Here is a 23,415-nt window from a genome sequence, read left to right as displayed (position 1 = left end):
GGCCACCACCGGTCTCGGAGGTCTTCCCGGGGCCAACGGTCTAGCTGGTACTCTATGGGCTCGTTCCAATGTGTAAAAGGCGGAGAGCCCCTCAGGGGCCACCACGATCTTGAACCAAATCTCTAGATAGGCCACCATGTCTCCCCCTTCCATTCCTTCCGGCAGCCCAACCACCCGAACGTTGTTCCTCCGATTGCACCCTTCCGCATGTCCTGCTCTGCGTTTCAACACAGCCACCCTGTCCGCAAGAGCACTCAAGTGCTGGTCCGTCGCCTTCTGCACAGGCAACAGTTCCGCAAGGCTGGTCTCAGTAGTCTTAACCCTCATCGAGAGTTTCTGGTGCTCCTCACGTAGCAGGCCCAAGCTGACCACCACCGTGCTGATGTCCTGGCGGAGTGTGGCCTTAATGTCAGCAATGGTGTCAAGTATTTTTTTCAGCTGTTGCCATACTGGATCTTCTGGGCCCTGTTGTGATTGTTCAGACGCATTCTCTTCAGGATCTGGTACAGCCCCGGTGGTCTTGGCCCTAGATTTACCCATGGTATTGCCCCAGGATACTGTAGGGGCAAATCTGGTTCCGCCACGGCTGAGCCCAGTTTCAGCGTGATTCAGTACGGGCCACCTCATGCCGTTCACCGGATACCGGCCAGTCGCCAGGTCCAGCGTCTTACTGGTCACTCACCCCCTCTCTCAGCGGTCACCAGCAAGGAGGAAACCAGGCAGGCACCTCGCCTTTGCAAGGGGTGCTGGTATTGTGCAGTATAATGCCTGCCCCTCACACGCGTAGTCTTCCTACTCCGGGATCTGCCCAAGGCCGCCGGTCAGAGCTCCAGGTCAGGCGTTCCAGATGTTAACCAGTTATCCCCCTCACTACGAATCACTACTGGCCCCAGGTAAGAGGGTCCGACTGGTCCCCTTCGTTCAGGGTGCCCTCTAATTCCCCAGTCAGCCGCAGCTTAGACTCCACAGTCCAGTGTGCAAAATGGCGTCCGCTCTATTCATTGCTCGCCGTTAACCTCCAGCAGTCCCCGTGGGCAGCGCGCACTCAGGGCCCTGGGAAATTCCCCTCCGTTCTGGCAGAGCCCTCAGATCCCGGCACCACAACACAGGCATTGGCGTCGCACCTCACCCACAAGATCTGCTCTGGCATCCTCAGGACGGCCTCCCTGTTAGTACGGCGCTCGTCCGTTTCTTGCTCCCCGGGCTGCACCTCCATTACAATCGGCTGTGTCCCAGTGCAGGCGGACCCAGCCGTGCGCAGGTCGCCCGCCTCTCGTGCTCCAAAACCCCTGAGGACCCATCTCAAGCAAATCACAGGCCTCCATTGCTCTCCAGCTGGGACTCGAGTTACCATCGGGACCGCCCCAATCGCCTTGATGTGTGGCCGCTGCTCCTCGGGTCGGGCCGAGTAACACCTCTCTCAGCTTACGGCTCCATTAGGCTTTCAGATTCGGTCCAATTGCCCCCCACCGTGCCACAAAGTAGCGAGTGGGAGCAGGGCATCAGAAAGCAACCCTAGGCAGCAGATTTTGCAGGAGAATTGTTCGGCTGATGCTGAGCTCCTCGCTCACGCGTCCGCCATGCTGCCCAGGCAAGCCACGCCACCCTCCTCTGGAGCCTTCATCACCAGACTTCATGAGATTTTTTTCTCACTAGCTTTTTCCTCCTTGATGTTCCTTTTGGCAGGTACTAACTGCTGTGTGCTTCCTGTGTCAGCATCAGCATAGCTACTAGAAGGTGTCACCCTTATCTCTGGCAGACCAGGTCTGTGAAGTCCAGACTCCCCAGGGTCTCAAATACAGCCTCGTAGTTTTGTCCCAGCATCGCCTGAGTGACAAACGCTTGGACCTGGAGTGGAAGGAAGAGTATTGACCTCACTAATATGATTGTGAGTGAGCTGCAAGGACATGTAAGAGTGAAAATGAGAATAGTATGATTGAGTAAATATTTTCCGAAGTGAGTTAGGACCTAGCTTATTGGAGTGCAGTGGGTTTATTTTCATTTAATTTGACCTGCGCTGACAGGAGATCATGTAAATAAACCATAAGAGTGGTGCATAATCATCTTGTGATTGCGCATTATTTGGTAAAGATGGAGTACCAGATTTACTAACCTTTACACAGAATGTAGTGTAGCAAGACAACTTGCTGTGCTGCAATGCGTTAAAGGGAGAGAGCAGAAATGCACCATATCTACTAAGATATGGTTCACTTTTGCTCTCTTAAAGCGCTGGTACACTTCAGGCAACCTAGTGCCAATTCAGGCACCCTTGCACCATGGTGCAAGGGTACCTTCATCATAAGGGACTTTTTAATGATAAAATAAATAGACCTTTATAGGATTTAGATCATGACCTGCAGTTTGGAGTCCTCTGTATCTCTAAAATCTATATTATGCATTACAGTATTTTTCAATACCTTTCTTTGACTATGTTTTCTCTGGTAGGATGCAAGTTTGTAGAAAACATAAGCGTACTCTTAACACCAGTGTGTTGACGCTGCCGAGCATTTAAGCATCTTAAAGGTAGATCAACAGAAACGTTCTCCAAATCTGTGAAGGACAGGCAATATTGTTAACAGGGTGTTTGTGACCTTGTTGACTGAAGTGTGGGATAGATAAAATGTTGTGCTATACTACACTATGCTACATTAGCTGTGGCATAGTGTCTAATCACAGAGGCTTCTATGAGGGTCAGTGAAGCTTATAAACTATTCACTGGCAAAAACAAATGTTAGAGGCACGATAAAGTTAGGAAATAGAATTGTAAAAACTTTAGAAATTCACTGAAATAAACAAAGGTTACAGGGATGTTATAATTAGGTTAAGATTTTACACACACAACACCATAGAAATTCAGCAGTTATAGTTATCTCAAGTGACTATAACTTGTGGCCTAAGGTATCTATAACTCGCACCTCACCATGCACAGTTTTCTCATCAATAACTTCACTGCAAATGTGGCAATGATATTATCAGTGATGTCATAGAAGATGTCATGAGTAATGTCATATGTGGGGTAATTAGCAGTACATGGCGAAAAAGCGAGTTATAGTTACCATGGGGCACGAGTTATAGTTACTTGATATAATTATAACTGCTGAATTTCTATGGTATTGTTTGTGTAAAATCTGAACCAGACTATAACGTCCCTATAACCTTTGCTTTTTTTATTTCTACGTTTTTTAGTGAATTTCACTATTTTCTTTAATATAGATTCCACTACAATTTGACCCGAAAGTTCAATTTACTAATATACATTCACAAGTTTATAAATACATTTTATTCACACATTTATTCTTATTATATATCTTAAAACTAGAAAGTTGGGGCGTGGCCTGAGGCATCAAGATGGTGGTCGCACTCTAAGAGTACTCCGGACCCCCTCCGTCATCCGCCTTTTATCCATCCGCTACCAGTTGCCATCGGACCCTTCTTACTGTCAGCAGGGGCCCCCTGTTTCCTCAGCTGTGCTCCGGTCCTGCTCTTCAGCGGATTGGAGCCTCTGTTGCTTTGGTTTGGCCTCCCTCCCTCTGAGGCCTTACATGGTTAAAATGGAGGCCTCCTCAGCGATCTAGCCCTGAGCCGAACAACCTGGACCCTGACCCCCCATCCTTGGGCCTTCCTTGCCACTCTGGACCAGGCCGCGTCGTGGGCTGCGTGTGGCGACATTGAAGCGGTGTCCGAGGCCGTGGTGCGAGGCCTGCATTCCACGAGAGAGAGAGCGGTGGAGGAACGGGAGGGGGCACGGCTTAGCCGCGTTGGAGGCTTCGCCCTGCCACCTGCTGCTGCCTGCTGCTTCCCAGGGTTGACCCGGATCGTCCTTGGCCAGGTACTTGCGGCAGCCGGGGGTGCCACCGGGCTCGACTGCTACTGTTGAGCAGCGGCGTGGCGAACCTGGGCCTCCTTCCTTCGCCCGAGGACCCGGTCTCCTCCGCCCTGCTTGCTGGAGGTGGGGGTCTGTCCTGGCCTCCCAGGGACTGCGCATCGGCGCCCTGCACCCTGCACCCTGGCCCACCGGGGCCAACCGAGAACCTTCGGATGATTGACACCCCCGGGGGACCCCTGTCACCGCCCGCTGCTGCAAATCCTCCTGCTCCGGCCTGATTAAGATCCTCTGGCCTCTCCTGGGCTGCGGCGGCACTGCAGCCTCATTTCTACCCGCGGAGGGAGCTGGCTCTTGAGGACGGCAGGGACCCCTGCTGTTCTCCACTGGCGGACCGTCGGGGAGTGGGGTGCAAGCCAGGAGTCGGCTGGTGGACTGAGGTGTGGTGTGGGGGGCAGTGTGGATGCTGCGGGCCCCCCTCACAGCTTTGCACAGCATTGCTGCCTACAATGGCTGGCGGGAATTGGCCGTGACCCCCGTGAACACTTCCTCAGGTACCACTAGTCCCGGCTGCCATTGTCAGGCAACGGCGCAAAGAGTCTCTGCCTCGCATCACTGCTGGGGGTGCTTCTGTGAGACTATCGACCTGTGTGTGGAGGGCAGGTCTGCCTGCCCACCCCTGCCGGGAATTGTCTCCCTGTTGGAGGCGTACCTCCGTGGGGTCGGACCCCTCCTTCCCTATGGACCCCTCAGTTGGCTGGTGCTATCATAGCTGCGGCAAACTTTCTCCCGGCCTCCGCTGTCAGGCGGTGTGGAGCATGTGGTCAAACCCCCCCTTGCGACTGCCCAATCGCTTGGACCTGTCTGCGCCCCAGTGGAGCCGACTGCCCATCACCGGCCACCAACACCGAGTGGCACCTGACTCCTGCAAGTGGCCTATCATTCGCCGTGGTGTAGATTAGCGGTCCATCTTCCTGGGGCCCTTCATATATGGCTCACTGACGCTCCTTCGGGGGCCTGGAGGGGGCACCACCCGTTACTGCTCGTGGCATTGGATTGGAGCCGGGGGGCCTTGAATGTGTATTGATTTACCTCAGAGGTTTGCTGGGACCTGCAGGGGCTAGCCTGAGCGCCCGGGCCCGAGTATCAACGGTCTGGGTGACGTGCCCTCCTCTCTGGGATTGCTGAACACACCATGCCCGTGCAGTGGCTGGACTTCAACCTTAGTGGCGATGGGCAGGAATCGTAACCTGCAGAACCCCACCTCTCAAACCCAAACAAGATGGATCAATACACCACGAATGACCGGGATCCTGGAGGAGGGGCATTTAATACTCCTGCACCTGCTGGGAGTGATCTCTCCACTATTCTTCAGGCGATAGGTGCATTGCAGGCCTCAGTTGAAAACAAGATTGGCGAGGTGAGGGTAGATATGGCCCTTATTCGCCAAGACCTGCGCAATGCCATGGCACGAATAACAGAAGAAGAATCGCGTATCTCCACAGGCGATGATGATATAGGCCAACTCAAGACCCAAGTGGCTTGTCTCCAGACTCAAACCTCAGAACTCCACTGTTGGGCTGAGGACACAGAAAACAGGTCAAGGAGAAACAACCTACACCTCATAGGTTTTCCTGAAGGGGTTATACAAGGCCATGCGGACACGTTTGTGGAGATTTGGGTGCGATCCTGGATGCCCAAAGAGTTCTTCTCCCCTTGGTTCGCAGTCAAGCATGCCCATCACTCCCTGGCTCCCTGACCTCCAACCGGGGCTCCCGCCCGGCCCATTATCCTGAGGGTCCTCAACTTCCGGGACAGGAACGCCATCCTCAGGGCAGCTAGGGCGCAGGGTCCACTGGCGATCCAAAACAGCAAGATCATGGTCTTCCCAGACTACACCAGGGAGATGCAGGCACAACGTCAAACTTATGATGAGGTTAAGCAGAAGCTCCGTAACCTGGGTCTTCGCTATGGTCTCCTTTTTCTGGCCCGCTCAGAGTTGTTTTTCAAGACAGGGCACTCTTCTTTGATAGCCCCCAAGCGGCCTGTACCTGGCTCCCGGAGAAACACCCCCTCCAGAACTGACTGGTCTCCTCCCCTGCCCAATGAGACCCTACGCAACCTCACCCAACCCTATTCAAACCCCAGAGACGCTGTACTAAGTCCCGCAAGAATGATGACCGTCGCAATGAAGCTTCCCGATCGCCGGGTGGTGTCCCATCGGCCCCCTCCCCATGCTTTATCTCTGAGGTCTGCTACTCCCAGCTCGACTGGTTCCCTGATTGACTTGAGCCGCATCCTAGACCCCTCCGAGACACTGTGCCCTGCCATATCTGACTCTGAGTTGTCAAGGAGCCTAGCACTTCTCGGAACCGGGGACAATGAGGGAGTTTGAACACCGGGCCGAAAGGCATGGGGTCCGTACTTTGTTTCCCAAATTGCTCCTGCAGCTGAGGTCGCTACCATATCCATACAGTAGGAGAGGTCCATCTCCACCGCGACCACGCTCTGCTAATTGTTTCTCACCTTAGCTCCCAGACTTACTTGTATTCCTATGTTGCCTAGCTGTTTCAAATGTGCTTGCAGCTGTTAACAAATCTCATATCCGATTACATGGAGGGGTCCCTCTCTGGCACGTTCATGTTTTGCTAACCATTTTAGCTTAGCACTCAGACTCATTTGTGTTGTTGTTTTAGGGTGTTTCCTTTTTTGGGCATTAAATGCTTCACTTTTGGAAGTGTAGGGTGGGGGTGTTGGAGGGCGAGGGAGGGCGGCGGGCACACCGTTGTCTTCCAAATGTTTATTGTTTTTGGCCACCTACGGGCCGCTGTTCTTTGTTTCCCTTGATAGCCTTCTATGCACACACGGCACCAACGAGGACATGAGACTTAACAGGCTGCACAAGCTTCACCCCCAGGCCCCCAGCTCTGGGATGTTACCCCCCTCCTGGGACCTGGGTACGCTTGCACTGTTCCTTACACACACTACCTGCCAGGATGATGTCCACCTTAAATAGACCACTCCACATTCTGTTGTGAAATGTCAATAGCCTACTAGACCGCATAAAACAAACTGCTGTTCTTCGCAGCGCCTAGTGCCATGTGCCTGATATCCTTTTTCTACAGGAAACACACCTTCTGGGCACCCACTGCACCTTCCTCGCCCGCTATGGGTTCGACAGGGTCTGGCATTCTGGATTCACATGGGGTTACCAGGGGGTGACCATACTGTTTCGTAAGGGTCTCCCCTTTACTTTGTCACAGGCTGAGACGGACACACAAGGCCGCTAAGTGGCCCTGACTGGCAAGATCGAAGGGCATCCTTTTAATCTCTTCTGTGTATACATCCCCCCGCCACAATGCCCTCTGCCCTTGGACGACTCACACTTGTAGTCTCCACCTTTCCTAATGGTCTAACGATCATCGGAGGTGACTTCTAATGCCGTTATGCAACCTTCCGGCAACACGACAGGTGCTCCCTCTGCGTCCCATCTTGCCTCTGCTAAGCGCCTTCCTGACGGGTCCTCCACCCTGGGTCTCTGTGATGCTTGGAGGGTGTGGAATCCCCATTGGGAACAGTATTCTCATACTTCTGAGGCCCACCATACTCACTCTCGTATCGACCTGCTCCTGTTGCCAGCCCCCACTGTCAGTTGATGTCCGAGGTGTCACTTGTGGGACACCCCAGCGCCGCACGGCCACCAGCTGCTGCGTGTGCCCCTTTGCTGTGCCCTACTGCCTCGCCGACGGCCTCGCGGCCGCCTTGCTTCTCCCTTGTGGTTTTCCCCGTCATTCTTGCTCGTATTTGTCTTGGTATTCTTGTGCTGTCCGTCATTTGTGCTTGTATTTTTCCTGGTATTTCTTGTGTTTTTTCTAGGTATTGTTGTGCTGTCCGTCATTTGTGCTATTTTTCCTGGTATTTCTGTGCTGTGCTAACGTTCTCTCGTTTTGTTTCCCCCCCCCCATCTGGGCTTGTTGTACTGTAAGTAAGTGTTTACTCGGTTCCTTCCTGCTTCCCCGCCTACCTCGCCGCTCTCCCTCCCCGCTTCCCGCCACTGCCATTTGCCCCGCCCCTTTCTCTTCTGTACCCTCCCCGCTCCCGCCTCCCAGCTGCTCCGCCCACCCGCGCACTTGGCCTTATATGGCGACCGTGCGACGCAGGTGAGTGTGACCCACTTGTGGGACACCCCAGCGCCGCACGGCCACCAGCTGCTGCGTTTGCCCCTTTGCTGTGCCCTACTGCCTCGCCGACGGCCTCGCGGCCGCCTTGCTTCTCCCCTTGTGGTTTTCCCCGTCATTCTTGCTCGTATTTGTCTTGGTATTCTTGTGCTGTCCGTCATTTGTGCTTGTATTTTTCCTGGTATTTCTTGTGTTTTTTCTAGGTATTGTTGTGCTGTCCGTCATTTGTGCTATTTTTCCTGGTATTTCTGTGCTGTGCTAACGTTCTCTCGTTTTGTTTCCCCCCCCCCAATCTGGGCTTGTTGTACTGTAAGTAAGTGTTTACTCGGTTCCTTCCTGCTTCCCCGCCTACCTCGCCGCTCTCCCTCCCCGCTTCCCGCCACTGCCATTTGCCCCGCCCCTTTCTCTTCTGTACCCTCCCCGCTCCCGCCTCCCAGCTGCTCCGCCCACCCGCGCACTTCGCCTTATATGGCGACCGTGCGAACGCGCAGCGGGCGCGCCGATTGTGCGCCGAAGGCGCGCCAAAGGTAAGCCCGTCTGCGCCCGTCCGCGACCGGATCGCGCCCAGCGCCAGGACCCCTGGCCCACGAAGACCCCGACCGACCCGCCTGACGTACTCCGCCGCCACCCTCACCGCACTCAACACCGGCCGACCCCCAGGATGCCACCAAGCCACACCACGACGCACCCACGGACCTTTCAGCTGCCACGCCTGCAAGTTCACCTGCATCCGGACCTGCCTCGCACCAGCACCCGCCAAGTCGAACACCAGCAGCACCCACCTCAAGTGCATCCTGCTCAACACCCGCTCCGTCCACAGACACGCCATCGAACTCTGGAACCTCCTAGACGCCACAGCCCCGGACGTTGCCTTCCTCACGGAGACCTGGATGAACGCCTCTTCAGCTCCCGACATCGCCATCGCTATCCCAGAGGTCTACAAGATCGTCCGGAGGGACCGCAACTTCAACCAGATGGGAGGAGGCATCGCCATCATCCACAGGAACACCATCCGTCTCACGACCAGCACCGACGACACCCTGACCAGCGCCGAACACCTGCATTTCCAGATCCACACCAACCCGAACACCACCCTCAGAGGCACCCTGATCTAACGACCCCCGGGACCACGCACACAATTCAGCGAGGACATCGCCGACTTCGTCAGCCCGCACGCCCTCCCCTCCGCTGACTACATCCTCCTGGGGGACCTCAACTTCCACCTGGAGAACAACAACGACCGCAACACCAGCTCCCTGCTCGACAACCTCGCCAACCTGGGACTCAAGCAACTGGTGTCCACCCCCACCCACCTCGCTGGACACACACTCGACGCAGTCTTCTCTTCCAGCACAGACATCGCCTTCAACCACGCCACAGAGCTCCAATGGACGGACCACAGCTGCGTCCACTTCACCTTCAAGAGAACGACGACCCACCACCACCAGCAACAGGCCGCCCGCAGATGCTGGAACAAGATCACAGCAGACCAGCTCACCACCTCCCTGAGCCAGCACCCTCCTGCCAGCTCAGCGAACCCCAGCCAGGCCGCCGACAACCTCACGAAGTGGATCAGCATCTGCGCAGACGAGCTCGCCCCGCTGAGGACCCCGCCCAGCAGACCCAGCAGCAAGAAAGCACCATGGTTCACCGACGAACTCAAGAGCTCCAAGAAGAACTGTCGAGCCCTCGAGAAAGTCTGGAAAAGGGAACCTACACCGGACAACAGGACCACCCTCAAGCTGGCCACTCGGAAGCACCACCAGCTGATCCGCGCCGCCAAGAAAACTGCATTTAAGGACCGGCTGGACAACAACGCACACAACAGCAAGGAACTCTTCAACATCGTGAAAGAGCTATCCAACCCCAGCGCAGGAAACAACGACATCACCCCATCGCAAGACCTCTACAACTCCCTCGCTTCATACTTCCACAACAAGATCGCGGACATACACAACAGCTTCAACAACCAACCAACGCACACCAAGACCGAACAACCACCCCCCACCACCACCCTCCACGCCTGGACCCCGATCAGCACCGAAGACACCATCCGCACGATGAACTCCATCCACTCCGGATCACCGACCGACCCCTGCCCTCACCACGTCTTCAACAAGGCCGACGCTGTCATCGCACCCCACCTGCGGGACATCATCAACACCTCATTCGACACCACCACCTTCCCTGAGAGCTGGAAGCACGCCGAACTCAGCGCTCTACTCAAGAAACCAACAGCGGACCCCACCGAACTCAAGAACTACCGTCCCATCTCGCTCCTCCCGTTTCCAGCCAAAGTCATCGAGAAGACCGTCAACAAGCAGATGGCCGCCTTCCTCGAGACGAATGGATCCCTCGACCCCTCACAGTCCGGTTTCCGAGCCAATCACAGCACCGAGACCGCCCTCATCGCCGCCACCGATGACATCCGAGCCCTGATGGACAACGGAGAAACAGCGGCCCTCATCCTCCTAGAACTCTCCGCGGCATTCGACACTGTCTGCCACCGCACCCTAGTACAGCGCCTCAGCAACGTCGGAATCCAGGACAAGGCGCTGGAATGGATCATCTCCTTCCTCGACGGAAGAACTCAGAGAGTCCGCCTACCACCGTACAAGTCAGAGGCCTCCGAAGTCATCTGCGGCGTCCCCCAAGGATCCTCTCTGAGCCCCACCCTCTTCAACGTCTACATGAGCCCCCTCGCGGCCATCGCACGCCAACACAACCTCAGCATTATCTCCTACGCCGACGACACCCAGCTGATCCTCTCCCTGACCAACGACCCCGCCTCCGCCAGAGCCAACCTGCACGAAGGGATGAAAGAGGTAGCCGAGTGGATGACGACCAGCCGCCTGAAACTGAACTCTGACAAGACGGAGGTCCTCATCCTGGGCTCATCACCCTCCGCCTGGGACGACTCCTGGTGGCCTCCCGCCCTGGGCACCGCACCCAAACCGACGGACCATGCACGCAACCTGGGCTTCATCCTGGACTCCTCCCTCTCCATGACCAGGCAAGTCAACAACGTCTCCTCGGCGTGCTTCAACATCCTACGCATGCTACGGAAGATCTTCTGGTGGATCCCCACCGAGACCAGGAAGACCGTCACCCAGGCCCTCGTCACCAGCCGACTGGACTACGGCAACGCCCTCTACGCCGGCACCACCGCCAAACTCCAGAAGAGACTCCAGCGAATCCAGAACGCCTCAGCCAGACTCATCCTCGACATCCCACGAACCAGCCACATCTCCGGACATCTGAGAGACCTTCACTGGCTACCCGTCAACAAAAGAATCACCTTCCGCCTCCTCACCCACGCACACAAAGCCCTACACGACCAAGGCCCGAGCTACCTCAAAAGCCGGATCAACTTCTACGCTCCCAAACGCCACCTCCGATCAGCCAACCACGCCCTCGCCGCCGTCCCCCGCATCCGAAGATCGACGACAGGAGGAAGGTCCTTCTCCTACCTGGCCGCCAAGACCTGGAACTCCCTCCCGACCGACCTCCGCCTGACCCAAGACCACCTCTCCTTCAGGAAGAAGCTGAAGACCTGGCTGTTCGAGCAGTAGCGGCACCCCCCCCCCCTCCCCCAGCGCCTTGAGACCCTATGGGTAGGTAGCGCGCTCTATAAGTGTCATTGATTGATTGATTGATTGAGGCTACTATCCTACACCGAGGCATCTCAGCCCACCCCCCTGTCTCCCGCCATCTCTGGAATTCCCCTTATGGCATTGGTACGTCTTGGCGGATGAACGCTTGGTTTCTGCAGGATGCGGAATTCCATGAATCCCTCGGGTAATATTTTTTGATCAATACGGGATCGGTCTCCTCACCGGGCCGGCAAGTGCAGGGCGCAGGTCGCCTGCCTTGTACAGCTGGAGGCCTGCGCTGCACAGTTGGAAACAGCCCAGGCTTATACTGAAAGCACTGACTCTGCCCTGCAGCTTGCACTGCTCTGTGAAGTGATCTGTCAGATCTCTCTGGAATCCGTTAAAATGATATGGCAATCCTCCGTGGTGCACGTATATGGCTGGGGTGATAAAAATGGCAAATTACTCCACAACCTAGATTCATACCCCAAAGCCAACCGCATCATTCCCGAGGTCCGTGATGTGACTGGCGTCCATCACTTCACCTTCCGGGCTATCGCCCAAGCCTTTGCGGGCTACTTTGATAACCTTTACGTAGACCGACCTCCCGAAGCCTCCCTGTCTGCTTTGCTGTCGGAAACGGGAAGCCAGCTGCCCTGCCTTTCCCAGACGGTCTCAGAGACTTTGGATCTCCCCCTGGAAGAGAAACACGGGACATTTCGCTCCCGCACTCCGGTAAGATGCCTGGTCCGGATGGCTATCCTCAAGAATATTACGGGACCTATCGGGACACGTTGGTCCCACACTTATTGGAATTGTTTCGACATGTGGTAGATACGGGGTCCTTTTCCCCAGAGAAGGACGTGGCCACTATTGTGGTCCTCCCAAAGACACAGCCGCCCTCCCTTGCTTGTGCGGATTACCGCCCCATTTCCCTCATCAACACCAAGGTGAAAATCTTTGCCGCTGCTGTGGCTCAACGTCTCCGCCCCCACATACACGATTTGGTCCATCCAGACCAATGCGGTTTCATGTCTGCCCAGGGTACCCGGCATTGCATACGCCGCCTCCACCTCGCTCTTGCATACCGCCACCATCCCACCCCGTATCTGGCCTTGCTTTTCATTGACTTTAAAAAACCATTTGATTCGGTTGACTGGAGCTATCTGGAGGACGTGCTAGAGGTGTTGGGTTTCGGCCTTCCGTTTTGGCGCCTCATCCGTGTCTTATACTCCAGTCCTAAGGCAAGGGTCTTAATTAATGGTGTACTTTCGGAGACGTTCCCCATTCAGAGGGGCACTCGCCAGGGTTGTCTGCTCTCGCCGCTCGGATTCGCGTTAGCGATGGAGCCCCTGGCTTCTCTCATATGTATGTCAGGAAGCCCAGATCCGAGGCTGGGCTTGGGACCCTTTTCAGGTCGACAAGGTCGCACTCTACGCCAGCGTCGTCGTCCTCTTCCTGGCAGACCCCGAGAACTCCGGCCCATGGTGCTTGGATGCCCCCTCCACCTTTGAATGGGTTTCAGACCTCTGGCTCAACCCGGCGAAGTCCCCTCTGGTTCCCCTCCACCCATACATGATTGCTTTGATTGGCAAATGACCATTCCCCTGCGTAGGCAGTCCTTCAAGTATCTGGGGGGTTGGGTCACCCTGGTTCCAGAACTCGAATGGGCCCTGAATATTACGCCCCTAGTTATCAAGGCCAAGGTGGACCTCCAGAGATAGATCCCTTCCTCTTAACCCCCTTGGCAGAAGTGCCTCTTTTAAAATGATGGTTCCCCCCCGTTTTCTATATATCCTTCAAAATATTACCTTTCGCCTTCCGGGGAGCTGGTTTCGTGAGATTGACATTACCCTCACCCATTTTTTATGGGGGGGCGGAAGACCGCGAATGTCCCTGTAACATTGCTGCATACCTCCTCATGACGGGGGCATGGGGGTAACCAACCTTCATCTTTACTATCTCGCCACGAGACTCATCCTGATTCATGACTAGTTCGCGGGCGGCTGGTCTGACCCAGCGTACCAGGTGGAACTCCGATCGTTGGACTTCCTGCAGCTCCAGGCCTACTTGTATGGGGCCCCCATATGGCAAGTCCCCCCATCACCAGGGCGGGTCTCTCGGCTTGGCACACAGCCCTGCACAACACAAAATGAGATGGGAAACTTACCAGACAGAGGCCCTTGTGGTGTGCTGTTTGGCTGCGAGAGGCCTTGTCTCTCCGGGACTTATGTTGGTGCAACCACATTGGGGATCTTCCTTCTTGGGGACATCTGGGTTGGGGACCACATCAGAACCTTTGCGAATTTACAGCAGGCGCTATTCCCTCCATTACTCCCAATTTTATAAATACCTACAGCTAAGGCATGCCCGCCGAGTGCATATTCCGTCCCCCACTCCTTCCCTGAATTTAGTCCCCTCGAGGCCCAAGTGATTATGGGAAACCTGGGTAGAGGGGGGATGTCGCGGATCTATTGCTCCCTCGTGAACAATGGCTTTCATCTCTAGATTTGTTACGTGCCCGCTGGGAGGGTTGGTTTGGCCCCCTAGAAGACGCGGATTGTAGGGACGCTCTCATGGCCCCAAGTCCTTGGTGACCTCTTCCAAGTTGCGTCTAGTCCAACTCTATTACCCACACATGGCATACCTCACTCCTGCATGCCTATACAGCGCCCGTCTGCGGCCCTCCCCGACCTGCACGCGATGCAATCTCGCCCCTGCGGATTGCTACCACATGATTTGGCAATGCCCTGTCCTTGCAACATTCTGGGCAGGAGTGGAACTGGAACTCACAGAGACCCCGGGGTGGACGGTTCCCCATGATCCAATACTTTTGGTCCTGGGTAGGTTTGATGGCCTCGATGGATCTTGGGCCGATAAGCGCTTCATTGGAACAGCGGTGGTGTTGGCGAAGCGAGATATAGCGGCACTCTGGTCTCAGGCAAGCCCCCTACTATATGGAAATGCAGATGGGGGTGGATTGGTGTGGAACTCAAGAAGAACCTCTTTTTGAAGCCCAGGGCTACCCCAAACTTTTTGGAAAGATTTGGGGTAAATGGTTCAATCTATTGTCCTAAGGGGTGGATGTGTTTCTTGTACAGAGATAACCGTATGCAAGTCTCTACCCTAAAGAATGATTTACAAGTCTCTGTCGTCTCTCCTATGGCTGTATATTATCCGAATATGATGCTTGATTTCGCTGCCAATGTACTGTGTGGTTTGTTTTTCAAATCAATAAACTTGATTATCAAAAAAAAACTAGAAAGTTAATAATTAAGGTAAGGTAACGCAAGTAGTCTTTCTATAAATGCAACGCACCAAGTCTTTCTATATTGTTTAATTCATTTAATGGATCTGTGGAACAATAAGGGGTCTACCAATTATATTGCATACATTCAATACTAATACAACAACCCATTTAATGCAAACATATGCTATTGAAATATCTATAAGTGTATCAGTGCCTACGTGTGGGGGCTTGAGTGACTGTGTGAGGGGCTATATGGATGTGTGAGTGGTTTTGTGGGTCTGTGAGTGGGTGTGTGAGTGGCTGTATAGGTGTGTGAGTGGTTGTGTGTGTGCATAAGTGGGTGTGTGTGTTTATTTTAAATTGGGTTCTGGATCTGCGAATCCACCCACGTGGATCCTCACACACTAAAAAAAATTTTGGGGACGATTTCTTGCCCATGAGCGGTCCCTCACAAACCCCTCCATGAGTCCCATGGGGACAGGGTACCTCACAACTTAACCCTTCTATCACTTTTACATTTTATTCCCCCCCGCCCCGGAACGATGTCCCAATGCACAAAATGGTAGTTGCATATTTCCTGTCAGGTTGCGGCCCGCCAATCACAGCATTGCCATTGGCACGTAGATGCGCAAATCAACCGGGATCCGCAGAGAAGCCGTGTCTCTAGACATACATAAAACTTTTTACTTTAATAACTCCAAAACTTATGAACAGATTTAAATAAAATTACAAAAGGCACTCTTTCCTGACCAAGATCTAGCTTTGTCAAATTTGGTGTTATTCCGTTCAGTGGTTCAGGCTGTAATGGTGTCCAAAATTCCTAAGGGAAATTGCATTGAGAAAATGTTTAGCGGGACCCCACTTTTTCTCGGCCCCCATATGATGAATCACGCTGAAACTTTCCAGATTGCAGCTGAAGTGACTGGCAAACTAGTTTTGACATTTTCATGAAGATTCGTTTACCGGTGCCAAAGTTATTAGCAAAAAAAAACACTTCCATTTGTGACTCGCAATTTGCGGATTTTAGCCGCCCACAATTTGCGAGTCACAAAAGGATATTTACTAATGTGGCTCAGACACATTTTGAAATTCCCAATGGGGTCACAAACGACCTGCCTCATCAATATTCATGAAGCAGGTCACAATTTACGACCTATTGGGAATGGGCAATACCACAGGGATGGTTACCTGCTGGGGACAACAGACCCCCATGTACCTATTTGCTTTTTATATAAAGCAACAATTTTTTAATGCAGCCTGTATTCCTTAAAGGAAAATGGAGTGTGTTTCGAAAACAAAAAAGAAACGTTTCATTTTCATTTTTTAGAGGCGACAGTGGCCACTGGGACCACTGCCTGCTCTTAAACGTTTGTGCTGCCAATCATAAAAGGGAAGGTGTCCCCTGGGGATCCCTCCCCATTTGTGAGTGACTTTCCACCTACTATAAATAGGTGATAAACTGTGATTGTTTTGCGACTGTACATGTCCTTGCGACTCACTGATACGAAGGAACACCCTTGGCACGCCACTCTCTAATAATGACTTACAAAACCTATTTTGCGAGTCGGTACCCAGTTACCGACTCGCAAAATAGGCTGAAAAATGCTATAACCCTTTTTAGCAGTCGCAAACGCCACAAATTTCCATTTGCGACCGCTAAAAACTGTTGTACATATGACCCTTAGTCCTAACTATAACTGCTTACTGGTGACTGCTAGTAGGTAATGCGATAGCTGTATAGAGAGCTAAGATTTGGTATTTCGCAAACAACTGCATGTCTAGCCTCAGATGCTTTCAAATGAGCTGGCCTTTGTGGGATGTCATTTGCCTTAGTCCTAGTACCCACTTTGACGCTGCTGCTGGCAAACTGAGGCCATCCAACACCTCCCTGATGTACCCTTGCGGGGTTTAGCAGAGGAAACGGCTAAATACTGTACGTTCAGTGAAGGAAAGATGCTGTTGTGCAGTGTAGATACCACTGAATACAAAAACAACTTGGAGCACGGCAGGGCCAAATAAAGTAACAAAGCGTGTTATAGTTTCCTTCCTTATAATGTAACAAATTAAATTGCAACCTGGAAATGCCTTTTTTGTCATTGTAACCAACTTCCTTTTAGCTCACAATGTACTTCGCTGACTCGGTTCTTCCGTGCAAAGTAAACAATTATATAAATTGCCCACAAAAGAAGCTGCGACAAGTTCCACCAGAAATATCGATGCATTTAATGAATCTATGAAAAAATGTAGATAGAGTGAAATGTGTTTAGTTTTGTTGGTAATATATGGGTAAATAAACAAGAAAAGAGAGGTCAGATCAATCTCTGGAAACCACAAGAGATGGAGTCAAAACAAGGTTCACACACCCACTTTGGGTGGTAAAGAAAGCCCTCACAGACCGACCTAGTCAGTGTCATGCTTCATCATCGGGCCCCACCAAAGAGGCCGAGTGCCTCTTTGGTGTGCTGCGACGCCAGAAAGACTGCGGAGCTGGTTTGTGTGGGGAGGGCGTGCTAAAAATAGGGTGAAGATTTAATAGTGCCTTAGAAGGGTATCAAAAATAAATTTTAATAAGTGATCCCTAAGGCACAGAACAAAGAGTATTTATGTGTCTAAATTTAGCTGCCAAGGAATAAGGGTTGGTTAAATTCAGAAAATACTAATATTTATCTCAGTCAACATGTTTCTGCCATATGGGTGGTTTTATTTACCAAGGCATTCGTCAGGACTAAACCCCGGCGGTATGGGCTCTCTAATCACCCACCCTAACCTGGGGACGTGAAAGTGAAAATTAAAAAGGTGAAAAAGTGCTTAAAAAAGGGGAAGAGCGTGATGCTCATTCCAAAAATACTCCAAAATGTTTAGAGTGTTACAGCACCTGTAACGTGAAAGACATAGACAAACAGAAGACAAACATACATATTGTTAATATAAGCCTTACTGTATAATCATAGTGCTCCATAATATGTGGCATATATAGTGTTCCCAAGGTAACACTGATTTTAAACACCATCCGAATAGCCTATTTTAAAGTGAGATATCAACTTGAAATACCATCTTGAGGGGCACTGACCTTTTAGGTCCATTGATCCCTTCATAAGGTGTACACATATTGTGTTTTTAACCCCCTTTTATAATATTCCTTGTAAATAGACACCTTTAGCATTTCACTTCCCAGAGTTATCCGCTATTACCCTCTAGGGGCTATTCGGATGGTGTTTAAAATCAGTGTTACCTTGGGAACACTATATATGCCACATATTATGGAGCACTATGATTATACAGTAAGGCTTATATTAACAATATGTATGTTTGTCTTCTGTTTGTCTATGTCTTTCACGTTACAGGTGCTGTAACAATCTAAACATTTTGGAGTATTTTTGGAATGAGCATCACGCTCTTCCCCTTTTTTAAGCACTTTTTCACCTTTTTAATTTTCACTTTCACGTCCCCAGGTTAGGGTGGGTGATTAGAGAGCCCATACCGCCGGGGTTTAGTCCTGACGAATGCCTTGGTAAATAAAACCACCCATATGGCAGAAACATGTTGACTGAGATAAATATTAGTATTTTCTGAATTTAACCAACCCTTATACCTTGGCAGCTAAATTCAGACACATAAATACTCTTTGTTCTGTGCCTTAGGGATCACTTATTAAAATTTATTTTTGATACCCTTCTAAGGCACTATTAAATCTTCACCCTATTTTTAGCACGCCCTCCCCACACAAACCAGCTCCGCAGTCTTTCTGGCGTCGCAGCACACCAAAGAGGCACTCGGCCTCTTTGGTGGGGCCCGATGATGAAGCATGACACTGACTAGGTCGGTGTGTGAGAGCTTTCTTTACCACCCAAAGTGGGTGTGTGAACCTTGTTTTGACTCCATCTCTTGTGGTTTCCAGAGATTGATCTGACCTCTCTTTTCTTGTTTATTTGCATTTAACTGGGGATTGAGAGAGTGTCTCCGTCTTTCCCTACCTCTCCCATTGTTGTCGGGTAATATATGGGTGTCATACAGCATTTTCATGTTGTATTATGATACATTCACGAGGCCACTTGCAGCACGTGATTAATCTCTCTAATATCACAAGAACAATACAAGGGTTTATTCTCTATAATGTACATACTAGCACAACATCAAGGAGTATACCTTAATCTCTCACCACCGCTTGTCCATCTTTATTGTTTTTCGCAGCAAAGCTGGCTCGAGATGACAGAATTCAGATTCTTAAGCAGCATCGACGTAAAGAACTGGAAGAACGTCAAAAACAATACAGGTAGGCTTACTGAAAGTAATCAAATGTGGAAATACAGAGTGTTTTATATAGTAGTTCTAATTTCCTGTACCAAATTGCACATTTTACTTTCTATTGACTTAGGGCCAGATGTAGGTCGGCAAATACCGGTCGGTAACGGCCGATTTCGGCCGTTACCGACCGGTATTTGCAAATGGAGATGTAGGGGCCTTAAAATTTACAGAATCTAAAAAAACGGTTCTGTAAATTTACCAAATCGGTAAATCAATATGTAGGTGGCACTGAAAACAGTGCCACAGGCCCTTACCGATTTGTTATTTACCATGTAATACTATTGCATGGTAAATAACGAATACCTGTGTACATGCACATCTGTGCATGTACACCTGTGCCATGTGGCACACATACATGCCCTAAGGGCATGTATGTGTATCACATGGCACACAAGCTACAAACAGGGGTGCAACAGGGTGTCAAAGTGACACCCTGTACCCCTTGGCAATTTGGTAATTTTACCGAATCGGTATTTGCCATTAAATCCTATGGGCTTCAAGGCCCATAGGAATCAATGACAAATACAATACCAAATCCTACCGATTCGGTATTTTTTACCGAAAAATTACCTACATTAGATTTACCGATTCATGAATACCGAATCGGTAAAATTCGGTATTTATGAATCGGTAAATCTAATTTACCTACATCCGGCCCTTAGTCCTTATTTGATGCATTCGCACAAAACTTTATAAAACATTTTTTATCTACCTAAAGGTTGGGTCTGTTAAGTTTTTTAAAAACATTTTTATTTGGTTTTTCAGAAATGTTGACTACATTGCATTATAGCGACTAAATACCAATGGGCAATAGTTTTCTCTTAGTAAAAAAATAATAAAAAGACAAAATATTAATTAGGATTCCATGATGTACGTGTATGTCCATAGAAAATTAAAATAGAATAAAACAAACCATAAACATTAAAAATAACAAATAAGGGAGGAGGAGCTACGCTACGATCCAAGATGGCTGCTTAAGCTCCCGGCTCCGTCGACCTCCGCCGGCAGCTCGCATATCCTGTCATTTATCCTTTACCTACGCCGGACTCCCGTGTCTATGAAGCTCGCCTGATACCGGTGGTGCAATCCCGGACTCCCTAACATACTGGGTGGTGGAGTTATGTCGTGTTCCGTTTTCGGCCTACTCCAGGGCTGAAGCCGAGACCTCGATTTCTAGCCCATCCGGGCTGGGATTGATCAACAGCGGCTGTGGAACCAGTGTTTCGTCCGGTCTTCCGTACTCGGATCTTTTTCTGCATCTCCGATCTGCAATCCAGTTACCAGCTGGCACTGAGGACTCGGTCTCGTGACACAGGGTGTGCATCGTGCGCCGCGATCGGGGGCGCTCGCCCGGAGACCCTGCTGGGGACGGCGGTGTTGAAGGGGGGGCCCCCGCGGTCGGCGAGGGTGCCGTGATCACCGGCTGAGGGAGTGCCTGCTGTTGCCATCGGCTTCGTGTGTGCCTGGAGCCTCGGAAGTGAGTCTGGGGCTCGAGTCCTGCTTCGTCTCTTTGGGGGGAGATGGAGAGGACAGATGGCGCACCATCGTTGAGGTCCGTGATGGCCGCCATTGGGGCGCTCCACTCCCAATTCACAGTCACGTATGACCAAATGTCAGAAACGGTGGGAAATATCTGCTTGCGACCGGACGATGATGCTGCGACACACGATCAGCCTTCTGTGGTTCCAGTGGAAGTTTTGGCCTACTGTTCTGAGGTTCCCGTACTGTGGTATATAAATAAATAATACCGGATCTATTTTTGGATGAATGAATGAATAACAGATAGCTCAATAAAATAAGAGTCAAGATTCGAGGTAGTAGGAGTTTCTGCAGGTTTATTACAGCATAAGGACAGGATCAGGACAACCTGCATAGGAACAGAGTGACAGGGCCCAGCAGGACAACTGGGGCCCAGCAGGGGAAAAGAGGCCCAGCAGCTGCTGGGGCTAGGTCTGGGATGAGCGCGCTAACATTCAATAACAAAACACAGGCATATATACATAGCGCAAACACATAGCATTACATTGCAGTAGGCGTAGCAGTGGGTGGAGCAGAAGGCGTGACGCGTAGCAGTCGCGAGAGATAACAGTAAAAGTAGGTGTAACTGGGCGTATACATAGACATGTGGTGCAAACGTAACAGAATATGTCATGAATGGGCGGAAACTTTGGAGGGGGCTACCTAAGGAGCCGGGACCTCTAACCTAATGGTGCGCGAAAACTGGCAATGACGTGTTACTAGGAGAAGCTGGGGGCTACGAACTCTGTGCTAGGAGCAGAGACTAGAGTCTGGAGGGTCGGAGCGACATGTACCTAAACCCTATCTGGTATCTAATGTTTAGGGAACATGTTGATATAAACTAGAAGTCATGAGGGGAAAAGCTAACTTGATTCTAAGACTGGACCATGCATTATTCTACATGTAGTGCGTGATGAAGAATACTAAATGACCATTAAATACAGTATTTCTCTAACGTGGAGACGAGTAGGCTAGACAATGACGGAAACTATTGATGCAGTTCAGTAGCTTAGGAATGCAGAAGGAGGACTGAACTGATAACTGGAACTATAACATACTTTTGGCAGACTCAGAGGCAGAGCCAAGCTGCACCGGGCACTGCGAGGCAGGAAGTAAGTGAAGGGTCGAGGATACAGGTGGGGGCTGTATCGCTCCTCAGCGAGGCTTTCAGGAGACAGGAGCTGAATCCAGGGTCCGGGCCCTTTTGAGGCCTGGAAACGGGAACTTTATAATGGAATAACGTGCACACTGAGAAACGTGGCAACATTACTTTACATAGGCCTGATATTCGTAGTATTCACGAGGACTGGAAAATGACATACTAGAGGTGGACACAACTGGAATTGCGTCATTAATCGGACATGGGGAATAGCATATGCATATTGGTCATGCACACATAACATATGATGGATGAAGCGTAGGGACACAGAACATGGCAAAATTTACTTTTCCACATTCCCTCCTTGTCACTACGTATCATCAGGAAACATCAATTTTCATGATACCATCTATCATTTCATACAGTACCATTTGCTCGTCTCGAATTGTCTTGGAACGGGATTTAGAACGGGGCTTGGGACTAGGAATACAAGAGGTAGCACACATGCTGCAAATCGCAGGGCCACATTGTATACAGAGGCAGCAGCTAAATATGATCGCTACTGCAATACCTAGAAAGGACAGGACTTTCCATCCCCATGCGGAAATTATATTCCAGAACCAACCGGACCATGTCCAGGTGCCTGGATCTTGATGTAACAGATGGGCAATTTTATGGAGTCTGGTTATAGCTGAATAAACAGACGGCGCGTTATTTGGAATGAAAATGCAGCAACTAGATCCGATGACTCTACAGGCCCCGCCCCTATCGGCCAGTATGACGTCAAGGACGAGACGATTTTGCAAAACGACAAATCTCATAGCAGATTGTTCTTCGGTTAAGTTACCTAGAGCAGAGGCAGTCTCATTTACTACAGCTTCAAGGGTTCTTGTTAACCTACGGATCAGTTTACTATTCTGGACAGGTCCTACAAAGAAGAAGAAACCTTTATTAAAATCTGTATACTGTTCTAGAGTAGTTTCAGTATAATCGACAATTGGGGACTCCCTTCTATGTCTAATGTGTACTAGATGTGTGTTTCTGTGATAATCAGATGGGGCTAGGAAAACAGGTGGCAGTAGGAAGGCAATGTAACAGGTTCCCTCCCAATCGAGGGGCAGACGGACATATGCAGTTTGACCACAAATAAAATAAGAATGACGTGAAGCTTTGAAAACAGATTTCCCACTGTCACTATACTGGATAACAGTAGTACATTCACTATGACCTATGTGTACAGAACCATAACTACGGACACACAATTCGCCTTTGATAGGTAGTACTGAAATAGCAGGTAAGTCTGGAGTAGTATCAGACTGAACATTCAGGACCATGAAACTCGACGAATAATTACCTAAATTATAAACTTCATTTTCTAGATCTAAACCTGTTCTGTGGGGGAGACCTTGCTTGTCTGGAAAACATGTACTGTTAAGAAAAGACATATCTGTTGAGGATGACGTTAACGTGGACCATGCTCCACACGAACCATTATGTGAGAATGGATAAGGAAAGAGTGGCAGAACTCCCTTCGGTGTCTGAAAAGGGGGGAGTCGACCACACACCCAACAATTTGTGGCATTGCTGGTCTGGTGTGAGTAATGTAACATACGGATAAATGTGTTGTTGCGCATAGCGAGGCGGTATGA

General features: G+C 50.8%; 1 protein-coding gene across 1 annotated transcript in view; it reads left to right on the top strand.

Moving 5' to 3' along the window:
• Positions 1-23,415, top strand: part of ALOX5 (arachidonate 5-lipoxygenase) — an 835,151-nt gene that overhangs the window by 260,662 nt on the left and 551,074 nt on the right. The window contains exon 3 of the mRNA XM_078643116.1: positions 19,036-19,117. Coding sequence (XP_078499242.1) covers positions 19,036-19,117 — 82 coding nt within the window. The remainder of the gene's footprint in view (positions 1-19,035; positions 19,118-23,415) is intronic.

Source organism: Lissotriton helveticus, chromosome 5_1 (genome assembly GCF_964261635.1).
Source record: "Lissotriton helveticus chromosome 5_1, aLisHel1.1, whole genome shotgun sequence".
In the NCBI taxonomy this organism is placed as follows: domain Eukaryota; kingdom Metazoa; phylum Chordata; class Amphibia; order Caudata; family Salamandridae; genus Lissotriton; species Lissotriton helveticus.
This window is presented reverse-complemented; position numbering and strand designations above follow the sequence as displayed.